The 21,457-nt window shown below is 34.2% G+C and overlaps 10 protein-coding genes and 2 pseudogenes across 12 annotated transcripts, besides 1 other annotated feature; 8 read left to right on the top strand and 4 right to left on the bottom strand.

Moving 5' to 3' along the window:
* Nucleotides 1–20,998: part of a mobile genetic element that runs on past the window's edge.
* Nucleotides 352–1,280, bottom strand: TVAGG3_0840550 (annotated as a pseudogene). Its single transcript has one exon. A coding segment is annotated over exon 1 (929 nt).
* On the bottom strand, nucleotides 2,123–2,641 carry TVAGG3_0840560 (uncharacterized protein; the record flags this gene model as incomplete). The annotated part of the gene is made up of 1 exon (XM_051248838.1): nucleotides 2,123–2,641. The coding sequence occupies one exon, from the start codon at nucleotides 2,639–2,641 to the stop codon at nucleotides 2,123–2,125; it is 519 nt and encodes a 172-aa protein (XP_051084313.1).
* Nucleotides 5,378–6,382, top strand: TVAGG3_0840570 (annotated as a pseudogene). The gene has a single exon. A coding segment is annotated over exon 1 (1,005 nt).
* Nucleotides 8,654–9,382, top strand: TVAGG3_0840580 (organellar and viral DNA polymerase type B; the record flags this gene model as incomplete). Its single annotated transcript, XM_051248839.1, has 1 exon — nucleotides 8,654–9,382. The coding sequence occupies one exon, from the start codon at nucleotides 8,654–8,656 to the stop codon at nucleotides 9,380–9,382; it is 729 nt and encodes a 242-aa protein (XP_051084314.1).
* On the bottom strand, nucleotides 9,803–10,177 carry TVAGG3_0840590 (uncharacterized protein; the record flags this gene model as incomplete). The annotated part of the gene is made up of 1 exon (XM_051248840.1): nucleotides 9,803–10,177. The coding sequence occupies one exon, from the start codon at nucleotides 10,175–10,177 to the stop codon at nucleotides 9,803–9,805; it is 375 nt and encodes a 124-aa protein (XP_051084315.1).
* On the top strand, nucleotides 10,838–11,146 carry TVAGG3_0840600 (uncharacterized protein; the record flags this gene model as incomplete). Its single annotated transcript, XM_051248841.1, has 1 exon — nucleotides 10,838–11,146. The coding sequence occupies one exon, from the start codon at nucleotides 10,838–10,840 to the stop codon at nucleotides 11,144–11,146; it is 309 nt and encodes a 102-aa protein (XP_051084316.1).
* On the bottom strand, nucleotides 11,251–11,724 carry TVAGG3_0840610 (uncharacterized protein; the record flags this gene model as incomplete). Its single annotated transcript, XM_051248842.1, has 1 exon — nucleotides 11,251–11,724. One exon carries the CDS (start codon nucleotides 11,722–11,724, stop codon nucleotides 11,251–11,253), a length of 474 nt encoding a protein of 157 aa, XP_051084317.1.
* On the top strand, nucleotides 11,816–12,881 carry TVAGG3_0840620 (organellar and viral DNA polymerase type B; the record flags this gene model as incomplete). The annotated part of the gene is made up of 1 exon (XM_051248843.1): nucleotides 11,816–12,881. A coding segment is annotated over one exon (1,066 nt), but the record flags the coding sequence as incomplete, so codon positions are not given.
* On the top strand, nucleotides 14,351–15,661 carry TVAGG3_0840630 (organellar and viral DNA polymerase type B; the record flags this gene model as incomplete). The annotated part of the gene is made up of 1 exon (XM_051248844.1): nucleotides 14,351–15,661. One exon carries the CDS (start codon nucleotides 14,351–14,353, stop codon nucleotides 15,659–15,661), a length of 1,311 nt encoding a protein of 436 aa, XP_051084319.1.
* Nucleotides 19,233–19,535, top strand: TVAGG3_0840640 (uncharacterized protein; the record flags this gene model as incomplete). Its single annotated transcript, XM_051248845.1, has 1 exon — nucleotides 19,233–19,535. The coding sequence occupies one exon, from the start codon at nucleotides 19,233–19,235 to the stop codon at nucleotides 19,533–19,535; it is 303 nt and encodes a 100-aa protein (XP_051084320.1).
* Nucleotides 19,566–20,036, top strand: TVAGG3_0840650 (uncharacterized protein; the record flags this gene model as incomplete). The annotated part of the gene is made up of 1 exon (XM_051248846.1): nucleotides 19,566–20,036. The coding sequence occupies one exon, from the start codon at nucleotides 19,566–19,568 to the stop codon at nucleotides 20,034–20,036; it is 471 nt and encodes a 156-aa protein (XP_051084321.1).
* TVAGG3_0840660 (uncharacterized protein) lies at nucleotides 20,085–20,321 on the top strand (the record flags this gene model as incomplete). The annotated part of the gene is made up of 1 exon (XM_051248847.1): nucleotides 20,085–20,321. One exon carries the CDS (start codon nucleotides 20,085–20,087, stop codon nucleotides 20,319–20,321), a length of 237 nt encoding a protein of 78 aa, XP_051084322.1.
* Nucleotides 20,999–21,457: the final 459 nt, after the last annotated feature.

Here is a 21,457-nt window from a genome sequence, read left to right on the forward strand (position 1 = left end):
AACCCAGCCTCAATCTTTCCTTTATTTGCATCTAATGTCTTTGAAACCCTTCCTCCACTCATTTTATTTACTGCGTCATAAGCCCAAGTGCTTTTGCTCCAAATGCTAATGCTTTTGTTCCCATTGCGCCTAAAGCTGCCCAAGCTACCATTTACACCATATTAAAATCATCTCTCTTCAATATTATCTCATAAAAGTTCTCGTTACTGGAGAAAGTCAATGAAACATAAACATTCTCATTCATAAACTTCTTTCTATATCATCTATTCGCTTCAAAATGTCTGAACAATTGCTAACATCTTCTACAACAGTTATTTCATCATGAATGACCTTCAAGAACAAGCTCATTTAATATGCAATTAAAATCATCTCAATAATGAGTCCATCCTTTCCATCTTTAGGTAGCACAACATCTTTCATTGAAGAAGGTTCGACAAGTCTTATGTTAAACTTACTGACAAAGTTTGTTATACTATAATGCTTCGGCGGCGAATACATGTAGTTTGAAAGACATAATATAGATTCTTCAGCAAATTCACTTATACTGGATTTTATAACAATGTTCTCACGAGACCAAATACCACCAATTGACAATCTTGTAAGCAATCCTGCTGAACCTTCAACTGTAAACGTCGATGGTAACATTCCACGAAGGTCATCTATTGACATCTTTGAGTCACTGAATTTAAATATTTTCTTAAAGCAATCGTCATTATCTAACCATGCAATAGCTTTGAAGTTTTCATTCGAATATACATCTGCTTCATTAAATGTAAAACCTGACTTCTTTGCAGAGATGACTTTAAAATCTATTGAGTTTGTTTCAAAATTATATGCTATGTAACTTCTGAAGGTAATGGATGTCCTTCCGCAGTCAGTTGTTCTCTCACTACCGTTTGAAGCTTTGTGTTAAAAACTTTCATGTCATCTCCTGTGTCTAGGTTCACATACACAGCAACAGGAAAACTATCTTGCTTCTTTGTTTCATCATTATACCTCAAAACATTAAAGTTCTTCAATAATATTGTTCTTCCTGCTGGAATACTTCGAACCTGTCTTATTTCAATAGCTTTCTCACCTCCTACATACTCTACCCAGTGTCTTGGATATTCATAAGTATACTGACTTTCTTGAATTTTGGTTGGTTTCATCATAACGTGTTCATAGTATATCTTTATACTCTTGTCAGTTAGACTCGGTGCTATGTTCTGAATATTTCTGACTTGCATTTTTAATGGAGATAAAATGAAGCATTTAATACATGACGTAGATGAAGACATGAATGAAACTACAGACAAACTTAACTCTTCTCTCATTCTTCCTTTCAGTAAGGACTATGAGTTCTGTTCAAATGGTTTATTTCTATTGTGGAAAGATGGGTCAGGTAAGACATTTAATTTCATTCGTCATATACTCATAACAGAGCGTTTAGGAAACGACTCATATTATGACCAAATCATTATATCAGCAACTTCAGACTCTATGGACTCAACAGCGAAAACATTTATGTCAAAAGTTCAAGCCTCTGTCGTTAAAGTTCCAGACAGTGAACTCATTGAATTTCTTCAACGTTACATTCGACGTAAGAGGAAATATTATGCCATCGTTGAATTTATACAGTCAGGAATGCAAAAGACTTCTGAGGAGATGGAAAGAATTATTGACAAACACCACTTACGTCATACTCAGGAGTTTACGATATGAAACGACTGACAAACTACATTCTATCAAAACTTTCAAAATACCCCTTCAAAAATATCCTTCAAACACTTTCTTCGTTTGACGACTTCGCCGGTAAAGGTTTAGTGTCAAAGCCTGACTCACCATTAGCTAACATCATTACTAAAGTCAGACATTACCACTTAACTGTAGCAATACTTATGCAAACATGGAGGTTTTTAGCTTTAAACATAAAACGTCTCATAACTGACTTCGTTATCTTTCAAGGTTTCTCACGTTATGATATTGAACTCATTTGGAAACAGTCAGGTATAACATTACCTTTTGAAGAAATTTGGGAAGCATATAAGTCTCTCATCTCTCCTCGTTCATACCTTGAGATTCATATCATGACTAATACCATTAAAGTCAAAAATATTCCATGGGAACGACCAACATTGTTTTAAAGTTTAACCTTCAATTGACTGATGGTAAACAAATTCCATGCATCTCTGTCGCCATTTCTGTTAATATTTTTGCTGTCATTCATATCATCCACTTCCCCATCCGTTAGCTTTTGAGGATATGCGTTAGAATAGCTGTTCTTAAATGAAGGCTTTTCACCTTTGAGAGCATAAACTCTATAACTTTCTGCATACTTTATGTTTGAACCTCCTGAGCCATCATTGACATAAATTTTTATAGGCTTCCACCCTTTGTTCATGTTCCTGCTTCTTCCCTTAGCTCTTTTGTTCAGTAGTTCTACATCTTTATACACAGCACCTGTCTCAGTGAATTCAACAATATTTTCATTCGTTAGCTTTACATTCAAACCCTTGTCGAGTATATTGTTCATTTCATACATATAAAAGGTTTTTATTCTATATGAAATGAGAAGCAAATCCATCTTAGCTGGTGCCGTTAATGTTCCAATTGAACCAACATCAAATGTTGACTCACGAACGACAAACAATATTGTCATAAAGAACTATAGTTCAGAGTGTTTGAAAGAAAAAGAACCAGAACTGAAATCCGTGAATTTAAACTCAGCTTCAAACGCTAACGCTACATCAGATGTTAAGTTAGAGTATCCACCACTGGACCAAATTCTTTCAAGAGAAGCCAACGACAACCCTTACACAAATGTTCAAACAAATCCTTCAGATAACGTAGACCATTACCTTCTTCAGTTATACCAAACAATTTTACTCAAAGACGATAAGAAGCTTTTGACAAATCTTATAAGCAAGAACCAAATAATTCTAACAAAGGAGGACCTTGAAAATGTTATCTCACGAATAACAGGGAAACAATGTGTCATTGACTATCTCGACCCTGAAATCGAATGCTGTGGTCAAACGCCACCATTCATGAAAATAGGTAACATCCGCATCATTGAAACACCAGGAACTACAGGAGTTGAGTTTAAGTATAAAATATTCGAACGAGTATACAAAAACTTTCAACAGAATATAAACTTGTTTGAAATATGTTTTAGTAAATTAAAGCAATTTGTAATATCTATCCAAAACTTCTTCAACAGTATCGAACTCATCTTCATAATGCAAACCTAATCTTATTGACTTGGTGCAGTTTTCACTAACACAATATAGCGCTTTGCGCTCGGCGCCTTTGACGCCTTTTTCTGTTCTCTTGACTGACATAACTAACTCATTTGTTTCATCAAACAGCAACAACCAAAGTTCATGACCTAATACATAACATTCATACTTTATATTTTTAGCTCTGAGTTCTTGTAAAGCTGTTGCATTTAATATTTTCTAAAAAAGTCAACTTCAACAGTCATTCGCACTGGTGCCTTCAGTTCTACAGGCTCTCCTTGAAAGTCAACAAGTCTGAATTGCATGTCTTTCAAATTATGAGGACTAATGCGAACCCATTTACCTAAATGAGTTGCTATGACAGGAACGTTTGGAATGAACATTGAATTGACTGCATAACAGAAAGACTTATATTCTACTGAACCTTTACTATTAACTCCTGAAATGCCTGTGACATTAGCTATTTTAGACTCAATGTATAAACAATTGCCATAACATACGTATGGAACAGATTTCATCTCAATCGTTTTGTCAATACTTTTCAAAGGAAATGTCATATGGTATGCACCCAGAAGCAATTGAACTCTATGACTCATTCGTGTTATCTTAAACTCCTTCGCATAACTGAACTTCAAAACTCCTGCAATAAGTTTAACATTCATTAAGTTTCTTCGTTATCCTTGTTTATTGTAGTATTTATGAGAGCATTTAACACTCCAGCTAATGTTTCCATCTTATATTCTACATTATTGTGAAATTTATTCATGCTTCTTTCCATCTATTTCAAGCTCCATGAAATCTGTTTCATCTGTTATAACGAATGTTGCGATAGTATTGAAGTCAACAACTCTGAATGCAAGTGGTCATTCTGAAGACCTAAGTTTGTTTGTAGCTTTACTGTTCCGTATTCGTTTGGGTCTGTACTTTGCAAATAGAACAACATTTTATTCTCATTAAAATATGAGTATTGCTGCATATGCGTATGAAGCTGACAGAGCTAAACGTTTATATTTTGGTCAATACTCTCTCACACTTACTGACAAATATATTGTTATTTCTGATGGAAATACTGAGAAATACATAACATGGAAGGACTATGAAAAGTTTGACCCTATTTTAACTCCATGTACAATGCCATTCATTGTAAATGGTGAAGTTGTCATGAAGAACGACACAACAGTATATAAGTCTGTTCATGAAGCGTTAGAATATATGTTGAATTATAATCCCGAAAGATTTGACCCAAGCACTACACCATGTGCAATGCCTTTTATTAAGGACGGTGAAATCGTAAGAGTTCCGGATTCAACGGTTTATACTGCTGTTCAAAACAGTTTACAAAACATTTTAGCGAATATTTTAATTCAGAAACTACAGAAATAAAATTACCATATATAACAGATGCTAAAGAAATTAAATCAAAAACGACAACATTATTTACGTCACTTAATGATTTAATGACTTATATCATTAATATTCCTGCACCAACTACAGCATTTGATCCAAACTCGACGGTTTGCAGTGTACCTTTCATTAACGACAGTTCATTAATTGCTTTAAGGGATTCGACAGTAAATGAATCATTAAAGGCGTCATTAATGAAAATCATTGATTTTAACTCATTCATGAATACATATAATTCATTCATTAATGTTTCATATGCTTCTAAAGAAGGTGAGCCAAAAACTATCGATAAAGCGGTGTATGAAATAAAAGCATCAACGACGAAATTGAATTCGTTAACTTTTGACGGTGATAGTTTCGTTAATGACATAACATCGGGGAAAACAATTTTAACGAAAGAATATTTAAAATCTCATGTTAGTGAGTTCGTTGAAATTGAAAAAGAAGGTGGAATTAAGTTCGATCCACTGAATTTCATTTTCAGCTTAGCGAATGCGGGTGTTAGTTTCGCTGAATGGACAACTATACAGAGTGAAATAAATGCAATATGGACGTTTTTGGGGTCAAAAGCGGGAATGGGTGAGCTTGTAAATGCTGCAAGAACATTAGGTGAAACAGGAAATTTTGTAGATGGTTTTAAAAGACTTGTTTCAAATGTTTTAACAAACACAAAGAAATTATTTAGATATACCATACATAACGGACGAATTTTTGAACAGATAGCAACAAACCCTCCGGTTATGGCTGCGTTGATGATGGTTAGAGATATAAAACCACGTAACGACGGGAACGAAGAACATGAACAACAGAGCCCAACGGGCTCAGAGTCACATAGTGGCGAGGATACTGGTCGGGTTATTCAAGACATTAAAACGTGTATCCTGAAGTTATTGATTTATTTAGAGGAGTTAATGATTCAATTTCAAAACATTCTATAACCCTCGATGAAGAGAATAAATTAACAGATTATATATTCGTCATTATTGCAGAATTAATGAAGAGAATAAATGAAAAAGGAATTGGTGATATCATTAATGTCAGCGATGTAATGATGAAAAGAAATTTTGACTCATTATTTACAAAACCGAAAACAGAATATAGTCTTTATGACGTAATTACCGAATTAATGAAAAAGATTAATGATAATAAGAGTTCTGGCGGAAGAGTTGAATTAGAAGTGAATGATGTTAATGAGAAATTAGCCGAAAAAGCAGATAAAAACCACGTTCATTATATAACTTCAGACGAACAGATTATAACGGACTACCATGGATATTTAACACGAAGTGATGAAGCGAAGACAAAAAATGTTAATGAAAGAAGATATAAATACATTCGTGCTAAAGGTTATGACATAAGCTGTACTGTACAGTATGATGTAGCTAAAGCACCAGAAGCATTTGGTTATACCGGTGAAATTTATGCCTCTACTTTCAATGTTAATGGTGTATTAGTTGAACCAAGATTTACTTTGAGAGTTAAGTCAAAAATAACGTTTGAAGATGCTATTAAAAGTAAAGCTGACAAAGATGAACTTGACGCAACGAACAAAGTTTTGAAATCTCATAAACACAACATCTCCGATATAAATGAACTTCAAGCTACATTAGACAGTAAAGCCGACAAGAACCATACACATAAATCCTTCACTACTGTTAGAGCAGACGACATAATATTGAACTTTGACCTTGGTTCAAGTGCACCATTAGAAAATCCAAGTACAAGCGTAAAAGATACACTAAACTCCTTAAATAACAAATGTATGAATATCGAAGATCATGTCAGAAACTTTGAAACACATGAACTACCAACAATGTTAGATAAGAAAGCAGATAAGAACCATACACATGATTTCTTCACAACTGTTGGTATAGAAAGTATTGAAGGAACGGTTGAAGAAACTGGTGGGGATGCATTATATTGGAAACCTCCTAACTTTCCACAAGGTTTAACATCGGATGACGACATAACGACGATGAAATACATTAGATGTAAAGATGTTTATGTCATGGAGGATGAAAATAATATTAAATTCACTGCTCAAGATTTATATGACAAGAAGGCTGACAAAACAGAGCTTCAAACATTAAAGACAGAAATACTTCAAACATTATATCCTATAGGCTCTATTTATACGTCAATGAACTCAACAAATCCAGCAACAGTTCTGGGTTTCGGTACGTGGGAGCAGATTGTAGATAAATTCTTATACTGTGCGAACTCTTCAAAGCAAACAGGAGGTTCGAAGAAAATTACTGAAGCAAACCTTCCACCGACACTCATACAGGAACACAACTTTTCTGGTGACCATAGTCACTCATTAAGAGACCATCCATTATACAACTCAGAGTATGAAGCTGGCAATCGAGTTTCTCCAGATTATAACCATTCAGCAAAAAAGACTTTTCGACAAACTGAACCAGGAGGAAATATTCACACACTTTCACAACAAATCAACAGGCTCGGGGCAGATTATATGCCACCATTTGTGACTATATTCGCATGGTACGCGTTCAATGAAGCGCTTGAGCCTAGAATAAAATTAACTTTACATAAATGAGCTTGAAAGAAGTATTCGAACAACATCCATGGAGGTCATTTAAGAAATTCAATGAAGCTGCAAAGAGTTGGGGATTTACTAACAGAGCTGAAGTGAAAAGGTTCTTTGACAAAAATGTTGTACATCAAACAAAATAAACCCTTACGACTACTTTTACCAATTTACTCCAACATCCTGACGCATACCAATTTCACTCTCATTCAAAGCAGAAAAGGAGGACATAAACATTCTCATCTTCATAAATGTTACACTCGTAAAGCATATCATTCCAATGAGAAATAAAGGAACTCGTGAAGTGTTAAGAGTTTTACAAAAGTTTGTAGCAGAACATAACCCAAGTACTTTAACATCAGACCAAACAGTGCATACCTCAGCAATGAAATCACAGAATTTCTCATTAAGCATAACATAACTCACTACACTACTGAAGACCATAACCATAACATACTCGGCATCATAAACCGCTTCATAAGGACTCAGAGATTTAAACAAGAGCGAGACTTTACGAAGAAACAATGAAACATTTTCTCGAAGTATATAATTCCTCAACACATTTACAACAGGACATACACCAAATTCAATGACACAACAAGAAGAAAAGTATATACAAAAGAAACGAAGCCAAACACAAATATCAGAAATTCAACACAATTTACCCTCATTCCTGGAAAAAAAGTTCGTGTAGTTCTTGACGACAAACCGTTGACAAAGAAACGTTTAAGGTTAATCGAAATTATTATATATCGTAGACTCTACGCAAGGTAATGGATATCTTATAAAAGCTGCTGACGACTCCATAGCGTTTATCCTCGACATAAATTAGTTGAAAGTAGTAATGGCAAACTTGCTGAACCATTGACGAAGCAAAGCGAGGAGTGGTTATTGAAATACTTGGCTATAACACAAACGATGACACTTATAAAGTAAGATATGAAGGAGGCGTTGAAGATGTTATACCATCTAAGAACTTGAGAGAGTCGAAGCCAACACATCTGGGACCATTAGAGCGGGAGTACTGGAAAGACAAAAATATGCCAGAAAGAATAAGAAAATTCTTCTAAACTTTTTCATTGGATGTAAATCAGACAAAAATAATGTTTAGGTGAAGAGGTGAGATTTCACCTGTTTTCTCACCTCTTTTTTCACCTCTTGAATTTTCATGAATTTCCTTAAGATAGAAAAATAAAGTTAGTTTTATTTTATTTATTTTTTTTATTTTGTATGTAAAGATATGATTTCAACAATCGGCACAACAACAATACAAGCCGCGAACGGCGGGACTCTGTCCACAACAACAGCACCAAACTCGTTAGTCATGAATCCTACGTCAATGTTAGTAGAGATGAAAAACTTCATTCCTTCTTCATATACTTTCGAAACAAAAATCCAGAAGATAAAGCAAGAACTTTTAACAAGTAATTTAGACTGTAGTGCGAAAGATGAAGAAAATGAAGAATATCTTTATGAAATGCAGGACATTATTGACCATTTACCCAAATTGCCTGAAATCCAACAACAAAAACTCACTATTCCTGAATTCGACGAAATTGAAGTGAAACCAACTGACTCAGTAGAAATAAAGAAGTTCATACGTAAAGTAAATTATGAATTCCTTGGTTTTCATTGCAACCATAAGGTTATGGACAAAGATTGCGACATGGTATATAAAAACATTTCTGACATATATAAATCTGAGGAGTTTAAGACTTACGATAACTTTGTTTCATTAGTTGCTGAATGTGTTTGGGAAATAAGAGATAAAGATAGAAGAGGCAAAGTATGGAACGAACAAATAAGACCCGCTATGTTTGAGATGAAGAAAACCATTGACGCCTTAGTTGTTTTAGCAGGTAAGGTTTCAGAATATAACGCAAAAATGAACCCGCAATGTTCAAAATGTAAAGCAGGAATAAGGAAATATAACTACTCAGTCAAAGAGATAGAAAGAATGAGAAACGACTATGCAGACTTAAAGAAAGAAGCAGAAAAGCCAGCAGAAGATAAAATGAACATGTTAGAATTTCTGAACAAAAACTATCCAACAGCAGAAGATTTCCTTCTATCTGACGTCAAGAAGAAGTATAAAGAAACCTTCGGTATCGTTAAAACTTTTGACATACTGACAGAAGAAATAGAAGCTACGAAATTGTTTAGGATTTCAAATATACATCGTACAATTCATGTGAAACGCTTGTGAAAAAACTGGGGTGAAAAAAGAGGTGAAAAAAGAGGTGACATCTCACCTCTTCACCTAAACATTATTTTTGTTCAAAGCTTCCACGAGAGAAAAGATTCCTCATTTGCTAAGGATTCCAAAAATGAAAAAATCATTGATTTCAGCTGAGAAAAAACAGCAAAACCCTTCTTCCACGGGAACAAAGAAATAAAGAAGAAATAAAGAAGAAATAAAGTAAATTTTTTATTTATTCCCGTGGAAGATAGAGCACTTTATGACACTTTTTATTCACGACAAACAAGACAAATAAAGAAAATAAGAAAATACGGCGCTGTCGCGGTTCGAACCACAGACTCTGACCCCTCCATAACACCACCTTAGACCACTGTGCTACGTAGCCTGTCGACATAAGATTTTATAAATTGCATATTTGACGTAAATTTATTTCCATCTAGCTTCCCACCGCATAAGATATTCATACGTGTTTGTAAGACATTCATTAAACTTCTTTTCTATTGCATCTAATCTTGCGTTATTTTTTTCAATAACTTGTCTGTATTCTTCATCATCTCCAGCAGTGTTTGGGTCTTCACGTTTAAAATATTCATTGTTAACCAATTTTTTATCTACAAATTTTATTAGTGTTTGATTCACTTCGTTATGATAACGGTCATATTCTTTCAATACGTAAGTGAAGACAAAATGCGTCGTACCTTCAATCTTAAAGCTTAAAGAACTTTCAACACAGTTTTGAGGGTCTGTCAGTGCGTCAATGAGATAGTATTCGAAGTCAGTCAATAATCTTTTTAAAGTCATTTCATACAGGATAAAATTTAATGTTGTGAAGAAATAGTGTTTATCTCAGAAAAAAATAAAGTTAGTTTTTATTTTATTTATTTTTTTATCCTGTATGTAAAGACAGATATGTCAACATTAGAGAACACAACAACTGCTATCGTTCATGAAGTCATAAATGAAGAATACGAGTACATACAATATAACAAACAGTTACGTCTCATTCGTTCTGTCAAAGACGACATGTATCAAATGCAAAGTATAATGACGGCTTGTTTTGCTCCAGATACTAAGCTTCCTAAAGACTGGTTTAGGAACCAAAGCACCATAGAACTATTAAGTGAAGCACAGCGAGACGTACTTTTTTCTGAAAACAGTGAAGAACAGCGAGTAGGTAAAAAATCCCAGTCGCCAAAACTCTATGAAAACCGTGAAAAATTGCCAAACGGTTTGAGAGGATATTATGTTCATAGACTTTTAGTAAATGCAGTTGCAATGTGGGCTTCACCACGTTATGCTTGGAATATTTACAAACTTCTTGACGAACTTCACAGACAAGAACGTGGAGAGATGGAAAAGAAACTTCAAGCAAAAGATGAAGTCATTGAATCCAAAGACAAAAGCATACAGAAAAGAATACCACGTTCAGTACCAAAAGGAAAGGAAAAGAGTTATAAGTATATGATTTACGCTGAAGAGATGGAAAATGAAGAAGATAAAGATATGGTTATGTTACATTTAGTCAGAAGAAACAACAAGAGCTTTTATGACTTAGCTAAGATATATAAATCTGACAGAAACTGGTTCTATCGTGAAAACTTACCGATTTCAATGACACCGAATGAGCAAATAAAGGAAATTGTCAAAAATACTCTTCCTCAAACACACTATGACATCAAAGGTTGCACAATACTTACCTTCAAAGAAGACTTACCATTACTGAAGGAAAAAATAACAGAATATTTCGATAACTTCAAAGAGGAAGAATGAAGTCACGACAACATTAACGAAGAAGTCACGACAACATTAACGAAGAGAGAATGAGGTGAGAAAACGGGTGACATCTCACCTCTTCACCAAAAATATATTTTTGGTTAAATAGCTTCAGGGTCAATTTCTTCAACCATTTCACTTCCTTCGTCAATGTCAATTGAAGCTTCTTCAACCTTTGGTAAGAACTTTTGTATAACATCTTTGTTCGTTATTGTCTTCAGAGATGAAGGATAATATTTCACATTTGTTTCACCCTTCTTATATTCTTTCTGTTCGGAAAGATTCATAGCAATACTGAAGAAGTCAATGTTAGAGTTCTTTATAACAGTATAATGAGTATCTTTGACATTCACGAAGAAACCCTTTTGTTTCAAAACTACTGCTAACTCTTGTGAAGTATAACGTTTGCGGTCAATGACGATAGCTAATGGTCTGACATACTGACCAAACTTAGATTCTTTCACAAACTTCTTGTTAAAGATAATATTAACATTTGAAGCATTATTGAACTCATTCTTGATGGCAGTAGCGAGAGCATTGTATGAAAAGAACTTGCAATCTTGCATGTGTTTCATTAAAATAAAAATATTAAATTATTTTGAAAAATAACTTAAAAAAATCTAATCTAATTTTTTCGAAAAAATATTTTTTTATTTCCTACTAAAGATGTATCGGAAGTTGTCTAAGTTAGAACACTCGGAAATAAAACAACTTCTTACAGAAGCTAATATAGATGTTGCAAAGCATTACGCAACAAACAAAAAAGCACTCGCTGACTTCATTAAAGACTACAATGGTGCAATAAGTTATGATAGAATTCATGAGTTCATAAAGCCGCAACGCGGCGAGGACGAAGTCCATGCAAGAGCATTTCCTTTAAATGACATTGCTATTGACTTATATCATAGACGTTCAGTACCTCATGAAGTAAGAAGAGAAATGTTTGACATAACAAATGCAAACGTTGGTGAAACAAGAAGAGCTGTACCACATGAAGTAAGAAGAGAAATGTTTGACATAACAAATGCAAACGTTGGTGAAACACGAAAGAGAGATGACACACTGAAACAACAGAGAAGAGAGATGTTTAAGAGCGCTATAGAACAAGTTCGCAAAGCTAACGATGTCATTCGTTCCATTGACGACAAACCAAAAGAAGGTGAGAGATGGTTAAAGAAAGATGAAGAGAATAGGAAGAGAAATGTGAAGACAGGTAATAGACTCATTGACTTTAACATCGAAGCTTTAGATGAACCGAACAGAGACTACTTACACAAACATTTCGGTAAGGTTTTCATGAGACTCTTAGAGAAAATTAAAATAAACTCACAACAGAGATGGATGGTATGTTATAAACTTGGTGGAAAGTATGAATGTTCTACGTTAAACCTCAATAATATTGGAACATTACTACATCAGCTCTTGAAGGAGAACTTTATATCAGAGATAGAAGCAAATGCCGCAGGTATTGTTGAAATGCACTATGACTTCTTCTTGACAAACATAAAGAATCTTACCGAAATAAAGATGTATGATTTAACAGAATATGAAGGCTTAACGATGTCAGATGTAAAGAAAGGCAAACCAAAAAAGAGACCATATAGAGATGAAAGCACACTGACAAATGACCAGAAAGCCATTTTGGAAGCTCTTAAGCAAACAGGAAACCCAGCACTTATAGAAAGCTTTTGGAAAGATAATGGTGAAAAGAAGTTTTATAAGAAGAGAAGCGGTCAGTTATGGAAGTATCTTTGCACATTACCTATAAATCTTGAACGCTACCAAATCTTCAATGAACTGAACAAAAGAACTGCAACTTATGACAGAGGACAATTGTTTCGTTTATGCTTGCATTCAGGCTGGAGTAAATGAAGAAACTATTGACCACATGAGAGAAGTCATTCGTGTTAGAGACTTTCCTCAAAGTAAAGTACAAGAAATTTCTGACGCAACTGGTATATCATTTAATGTTACCATTGGTTATTTCAATGACTCAAGACATAATGAAATAAAGAGATATATACCAAAAGAATGCGAAACTGTTAGAACTATTGACTTACTTCTTGTTGAAGACCACTACATGCTAAATGAAAGACTTCCAATGACAACATACTTTCATTCGAAACTATAAAGAAATTCTCAAAGCTTGTGGTGGAATGAACATTGAGAAACAGATGAAGATTTATACAAAGAGAGAAGATAAATATGTAGTTCGTTATGATAGAACAACACCGTTATGGGATGTTATGAAAACATTGTGGGAGTGCAAATATTTCGAACCTATTTCTTATGGAGAACTTTTCACATATACTACTGACTTATATAAACAGAACCTTGCACCATTTAAAGATTTGACATATGCTCCAAAGTATTGTGTACAACTGAAGAAGAAAGCAGAGTCAAAAGAAGTAAATAAAGCTAAATGTAAATTCATTCCTGAGCACGTTTTCTTTGCTGACTTTGAGTGTAGTACGGATGGCTTTCATAAAGCTTTTAACATCTGTTATGACAGTGAAGATGGTTCAGTGAGTGAAAGCATTTGGGGTCAAAACTGTGCAACAGAATTTTTGGAAAGACTTCCTGACAAGAGTTTAATATATTTCCATAACCTCAGTTATGACATAAACTTCATCTTAAGACACATGACAGAAGTGAAAGGAACTCCCATCATTAAAGGTTCACGAACAATGCAAATAACTGGTTTATATAAAGGACGGGCAATTATTATAAAAGACTCTTACAGTGTTATAAATAAGAAGCTTAAACTATTTCCTGCTATGTTTAACTTACAAACAGGACCGAAAGAAGTATTTCCATATAACTACTACAGCAGTGTTTTGTTAGCAAATGACAACAGAACTGGTGTCATTTCTGAAGCATGTAAGTTTATCCATGATGCAGATACATTTGAAGAACATAGATTCCATCAAAGGTTGCAGAATAGATGAAAACCACTTCGACTTAGAAAAATATAGCACGTTTTACTGCAAACAAGATGTAAGAATTTTAAGAGAAGGTTTTGTAAAGTTCCGCAATGACTTATTGAAAGAGTTTGATTTAAACGTTTATGACTACGTTAGTATTTGTTCTATTGCTAACAAATTGTTTGAGAACAGAGTATACTTCCCGAATGGAAATCTTTATGACCTCTCAAATAAACCAAGAGAATTTATTTCGAGATGCATTCAAGGTGGAAGATGTATGTTGTCAGATAACATGAAACAAAAGAGCAAAAAGAAACTCATTGCTGACTTCGACACTGTTTCATTATATCCTTCAGCTATAGCAAGACTTTATACTTTAGAAGGTATTCCAAAAGTATTGAAGGATGAGATGTTAAGCACAGAGTATCTCATGAGACATTTATTCGATGATGACCAAAAGGAACCCATTGGTGAAAAGTTTATGTCTGGCTTCTTTGTTCTCATTAAGATAACAGAGATTGGTATACCCAGACACTTTCCTTTAATAGTTTGTGACCCTGAACTAAATCCAGAACTTAATGTTCCCAGAAGTTCAAACACTTGCTGTTTAATGTATGTTGACCATATAACATTACAAGACCTCATAAAATATCAAGGTGTCAAATGTGAAGTGTTGCAAGGATACTATTACGATGGAAACAGAGATATGAGAATAAGAGATGAAGTAAAGAAGTTGTTTGAGTTAAGGTTAAAGTATAAGAAAGAAGGAAATCCTTTGCAAGAAATTATAAAACTCATTCTGAACAGCATTTATGGCAAAACTATTCTATCTCCTATTGAGTCAAAAATAACCATAGTAAATGACAAAGATGCTATAAGATATGCTATAAGAAATTACAACCATATAGTGAAGTTCGAAGGTTTGGATGGTTCAGATAAAACTATTTTCAAGCTAACGAAAAGCATTTGCAGACACTTTAACTTCTGTCCACTTGGTGTTAATATTCTGTCTATGTCAAAACGTATTATGAATGAAGTATTCTGTACTGCAGAGGACATGGGACTTCAAATATTTTACCAGGACTGTGATAGCATGCATATTTTCAATGAAGACATACCAAAGCTTGCAGCAGAGTTTAAGAAGAGATACGGTCGCGAACTTATAGGAAAGAACCTTGGTCAATTTCATTCTGACTTCGCAGAAATAACACCTGGAAAACAAAGTTTAGCATACAAGTCAATATTTTGTGGAAAGAAGACTTACATAGACTTACTCACGAATGATTTAAATGAAGTTGCATTTCATGCACGTTGCAAAGGTGTCAAACAAGACGTCCTTGCTTTAACAGCAAATGAAATGTTTCCTGAATCTATACAATGCTATTACAATGAAGATAAGAACATTCACATACCTGTTGGAACATATGACAAAGACTCTGAGTTCAGTTTAATGAAACTTTACAAAGCACTTCATGATGGTCAAGAGATTGGATTTGACTTATGTAAGTCTTCTAGTCCTTGCTTTGCTGAAAAGTTTAACTTCTCAATAACGACTAAAACAAGCTTTATTCGTAAGTTGAAGTTCTGAGGTCATTTATTTTTGTCAGCAATGAGGTCATTCGTGATAAAAATAATGAGGTCATATATTTTTGTCATTTATGTATAACCATTGTCTCTCTTAAACTTTGCAATAGACAGCTTTGTTCTTCTTCCTTCTACATCTGTAATGTTTATATAATCTTTGTTATACTGTCTTAAGACATTCATTCGTCTGTATTGAGTTCCCATGAAATAGTAAAAGGCATCTTCACTTGGGACATAGTAGTAGTTCTCTAACGTGTGATATGAGTATTGTATAATTTCAACAGCGTCTTCAGGAAGAGAGTCAACAATGTCAAACCAATAGCCATTTGAACCAGAAATATTTCTCATGTTTTCTCTTCTTGTCGTCCATCTTAAGTTCGAGATATGAAAGTCTCCTCTGTCTCTGTTTATATGGTCTACTTCACGAAGTCCTTCAGGGTTCGGAATGAAAGTTTCTGCAACTATTCTATGTTTCATCAGCTTGTGTTTGTTTAAATTTACACAAATATAACCATCTCCTTGGTCAAACTCACTAACAACTCTTTTATTGCTTATACGTCTAATTGGATAAGGGTACTCTGAAAAGATTTCATAGTCATTGTCATGTTCGAGTGTTTGCCAATGTCCTTCACCTTCCATGCCTTTCACTCAAATAAAAATTTTCAGAAAAAATAAAACTAGCGTAGATTTTACAATACTGCAATGGTAGAGTTTAAGAGTTGTGCTTCAATGTAGAGACAGTCCTTATGGTCTGGAGGCAAGAACACTGGACATTTATGGTCATGAGTGGAGTACATGTCTATCCAAAACTCACGATTGAAGCCAGTTAATTTATAGTATTTAGGGTTAGGAAGTGGTGAAGTTCTTGTATGACCAATGAACTCATTTTCAACGCCTTTGGCTATATTAGAGTAAAGTATTGCTTGCTTTCTATCCCAAATGCCAGGTGTTACAATCTTGAAAATTCATTTTCCTCGGAAGCATTGCATCATAATTGAAACATTCTTGAATCATCACTTGGTTCAGAGATTTGAAATCTTATACGTAATGGATTTTTTTTCTCTTTAGCGACTTCATTGAATGGTGAGAATACAATGATTGACAGTCATGTTTCCATCTTCATTTCATTAAATTCATAATGAAAGTCTATAAGTTGTGGCTGACTACCTTTTCTTTCAGTTGTGCAAGAAATCACGTAAAGGCTGTTAAAGTTTGTACTTCAATGTTGAACTTTTTCTCGAACATCTCATTAAATGAAATCATACATTGTTGCAATGTTGTATCGTCTTTAAAGTATTTGTATATGTGAATGTTTTGGCGCTTAAAGACTGTTCGTCATTTTCTATCTCGACTTGAAGTATAAAGTCAACCTTTCTGAAAGCACGTGTTATATACATATGTTATGCCAATGTACTTCTCTTCATTTATGTTCACAATCCAGTCTGTTGGAAACTTAAACGTTACTCTGTTCCCTTTATTTTGACGTCAGGGTTTTCACTACTGAAAACAGATAAAGGTATTTGTCTATACATTTAGTTCGGATAAAAATAAACCATTTACTCTTTCTTTGCTTCAGCTTCCTTTGCTTTTGCTTCTTCTCTAGCTTTTTTCGCCAGCAAACGTGGTTCTTCTGTCTTCCAGCAGCTAATGCAGCTAGTTGTTTTTTCACTAAGTTTTCTCTTTGGCTTCTGGCTTTGTTCTGGTTTTTGTTCCTTCAGTTCGGATAAAATTTGTTACGAATTTCTTTCTTCAATGCTTCAACATCTATGACCCCTTGGGTCTTGTCCGTAGGGCTTGTCTGAGTCATTTGACTGTAGATAAAACTAAATTAAAACTTTAACCGATGTAAAATGAGCTTGTCAAAATCAGAACGAGAGTCTATATTAAATGACGCCAGAGGAATACAACATCCTTTCTATTATGTAAGTCAGAGTAAAGATGGTAAAATATATGTAAGAAAAAAAGGTTCATTAGCGAATACAGAGAGCGACAACATTAAGGTGCATGGCAAGGGCGAAGCCCACGAAGCCCATATAAAACCTTCTGTACAAACTGAGCCACCAAAAGAACAAGAAGAAAAGAAGCCAGATGTACTTTCAATAACGAACCAAGAGCTTATTGCAAAGTTCGTGAATTTCATTGAAAGCAAACCGAGTCAAAGAACCCTGACCCGCCAGTGAAAGAAGTCGAGACAAAAGAGAATGTACAGTTCATTGAAAATGTCAAGAAACAACTTCCACCACGAATACCAAGAAGAAGAGTGAGAATAATGAAGTAAATAGATATTTTTATCTGAAGTAAATACATGCAGAACGAACAGTTAAACGAATTTACTCCAGCAGAGCATATTCATCAGATTCGCTCATATTTCGATATCATAGACAATGCAGTTCAAATTGGTGACACTAATAGAAAATATTCTGACGCAAAGATTCCATCACAACCTGGAACTGCTAAAGATAACACATGGGTAACATTCAATCTCTCACCTCCTGGTGAAAATATGTTGGACCTTTACAATACATTCATTACGTATAAAATGGAAGGTCAATTTATTGCAGATAAAGAAATTGGTTCAGGTTCCAATAAAACAAACCCACCAGGATTTTGGATTGGTTTCGATGACGCTTTCTATGCAGTTGCTGGATATCAAATCCTTGCAAATGGTCGTATCGTATATTCTCAAGACAATGCAAGAGAAGAAGCATATATAACTTCAAACTCACAAACTACCGAACAAATAAAGAAGTAGATGTTTTCTCAAAGACTCGACATGAAGATGTATGGAGTCATTCGGGAACATGCAGAACAGGACAAATTGTTAGTGGTCCAATTACAGCAGGAAAATCATTTGATTTTAAACTTCGTTTAAGAATTCCTGTTAGAAAGTTTTACCATTAGAAGCTATTCGATTTATTCCAGCTTTTGCAGGAAACATTCAGCTTAAAGTAAAGTTCAGTAGCGACGCCTTACAATGCACATCTATATCTGTAAATGATATCATTGCTTTCAATCCAACTCTTAAAGTTGCATTTGCTTCAGATTCAAATCCACCGACAAATAAATTTGTTCCATGGAATGAACCATTCACTATGATAACGAAGGCAGTAGAAGCTAGTGGAACAGTTACTATTACAACTGTAACCCAGCAACTATTTCGAACAAAGATGGATTTTAATGAATGTTTCATTCATCCAAAGTCATTCTCTTTAGACCCTAACATTTATACAGAACTTGTAGAACACTATACAAACGAGGCTTTATGTTTTCCTGTTAAAGTTATGGATTGGATTCCTATGGACGGTTCATTCTCAAAGAATACAGATAGTTCAAGTGCAACATTTACAGCAGCTTATACGCCTATTAATGTTAAAAGTATTTGGGCACTATTTAGAAAGAAAGACAACTATTATGTTAATTTTGAGAACCCTAAGTTTAAATATCTTCAGCTTTCCATGGGAGCTTATGGAAATATGCCTGCAGAACCTGAAAAATCATATGGACCTGTATTTTATGAAATGGTTGCGAACGCTTGCAATACAAACAATGATATGATTGGATTTAATGAAGATGTTATGAGGTCATTGGTGGATGATGGTAGTGTGGAACATAAATGGGATAGCTATGACAACACACATTTCTTATGTGGTTTTCCAACAGAAGTGGACTTTTGCTTCCAGCAAGGTCAAACATCTACTGCTCCAATAACATACAAATTGTCTGTTAAAGGACCTATTGAACTAGCAACTGAAAATGTACCAAAGCCACTTATTGGATTTATGAGGGATTGTTGCTTTGCAATACAAGTAAGACAGTCAGGCATACCAATAATAAGACTTGACGACTATAACTTAGCAGCGGACGACAGTGAGGAATAAAGGATGAACGTTTATTTTTAAAGCTTATAAATGAGTTCTTCATCAAGCTCTCGCGAACCTTCACCATCTATGAAACAAACTTTACCAAACGATTATGGAGCACCTATTGAATATTTCTTACGAGCTGCACAATGGCAAAGAGCAGTCTCACCAAGGTTAGGTGTTCCACCAGCTCCTGTCAAAAATAGCATTTGGTCAAGTCCTTATATAAAATATGGTCTCCCACTAGGTTTGCTAGCTACAGCAGGAGCAGTAATGATGTTGAAAAGAAACAAAGCAAATGTTATAAATAATACTGAAGTAGCTGAATTTGAACAAACTCCAACACCATCGCCAAAACCAACGTCAAAACCAACACCTTCACAAACAACACCTTCAATGACTCCTGAACCTATGAAAGTACAAACTCCTGTTCAAAAGTCAACTCCAAAACCGACTCCAACATTTAAACCAGAACCTACTCCTCAAATAAATCGTAAAACTCCTGCGTTTCCTTACTGAAAAAATAACGTTATTTTTATTTAATATTAAAATTTTTATTTGATTGAAATGACGACTAAAGTCACTGAAGCAATGAAACAAAAGTTTTTGGTAGAATACATTAAATCAGGAGCGGTTCCAGAAGGTTTTTACATTCATACTATGAAGGATGGTAGAGTTCAGTTTAGAAAGATAAAGCAACCATTAGATAGAGAAGGTATATTAAGGAAGATTAAACTTCATGAGGACAACATTGCTGAACTTAAGAAGAAGTTAGAAGAGTTGGAGAAAGGAAAAGAGTTATAAAGCAATGAATTCAACGGGTGAAAAAAGAGGTGAAAAAAGAGGTGAGATTTCACCACTTCACCTAAATTTATTTTTGTGCTATGTTTTCATACGTGTGAGGGTGGTGATATCATTAATTTTAAGTTTATTTTTATATTTTACTGAAAATTTTTATTTGGATGTAAATGACAGAACAAAAGCAACTCATTCGAATTCCACAGTATAACAAACATACATTTAAACATTTATTCTTCCTTCCTGAGCATAACATGTTCTTTCAAATACATCCGAGACCAGTTGACTATACACTGACTGTTTATAAAGATAGAAATAGTTATATCATTAAACCATACGATGACGAAGGTAAGTTATGTAAATTGTACGTTAAGAAGTTAGAGAAAGTTTATGGCTTCAAGTATGACTACAATAGGGTTAACACTGATGATGAAGATATTGAGGAAAATTTATGAGAACATTAGTGAAGTCGTTAGTGAGAACGATAGTGAGAACGTTTATTTTTTTTACATTAGTGAGTTCGTTAGTGAAGTGAAGTGGGTGGTGGTTTTGTAAATATTTAAGGTTAAGTTAGTGTTGTCGTTTGTGTTGTAAAATATACGTTACTGGTTTTGTAAATATTTAAGGTTAACTTGGTTAAGGTGGAACGCAGTGCCACCATACCCAACATAACCATACTAACTGGAGCGCTGCCAAAGCATTCAGGCTATTCCTGCCTTTATTTGGGAGTACAATAATAACACACCGCATGAAGATCTCCCAATTAATCCATTAACTGGAACAAATTACACGCCAAATCAAATGTATCAGCTGAAACCGAAATACACAAATGCAGATACAGAAAGGTTGTGGCAAATATGGGATACAGATACAGGCATGACCGCTGTTGACACATTCACAGCGTAATAATAAACATAATTTTTTAATTTCATTTTTAACAAGTTTTTTTAAATGTATGTAATGAATAATTCATTAGAATATGATAATGCACATTGTAACAGAATAGAACAATCACCAAATTTTTTTTTGAAATTAAAAAATAAAAGTAAAAAGTATAAAGTAATCTAACCAAAAAAGATATTTAAAAGAATTTTGGAAAAAACAGAATAAGGATAATGATATTATTTTAGATACACAATCGA

The sequence above is a fragment of the Trichomonas vaginalis genome, chromosome VI (assembly GCF_026262505.1).
Source record: "Trichomonas vaginalis G3 chromosome VI, whole genome shotgun sequence".
In the NCBI taxonomy this organism is placed as follows: Eukaryota; Parabasalia; order Trichomonadida; family Trichomonadidae; genus Trichomonas; species Trichomonas vaginalis.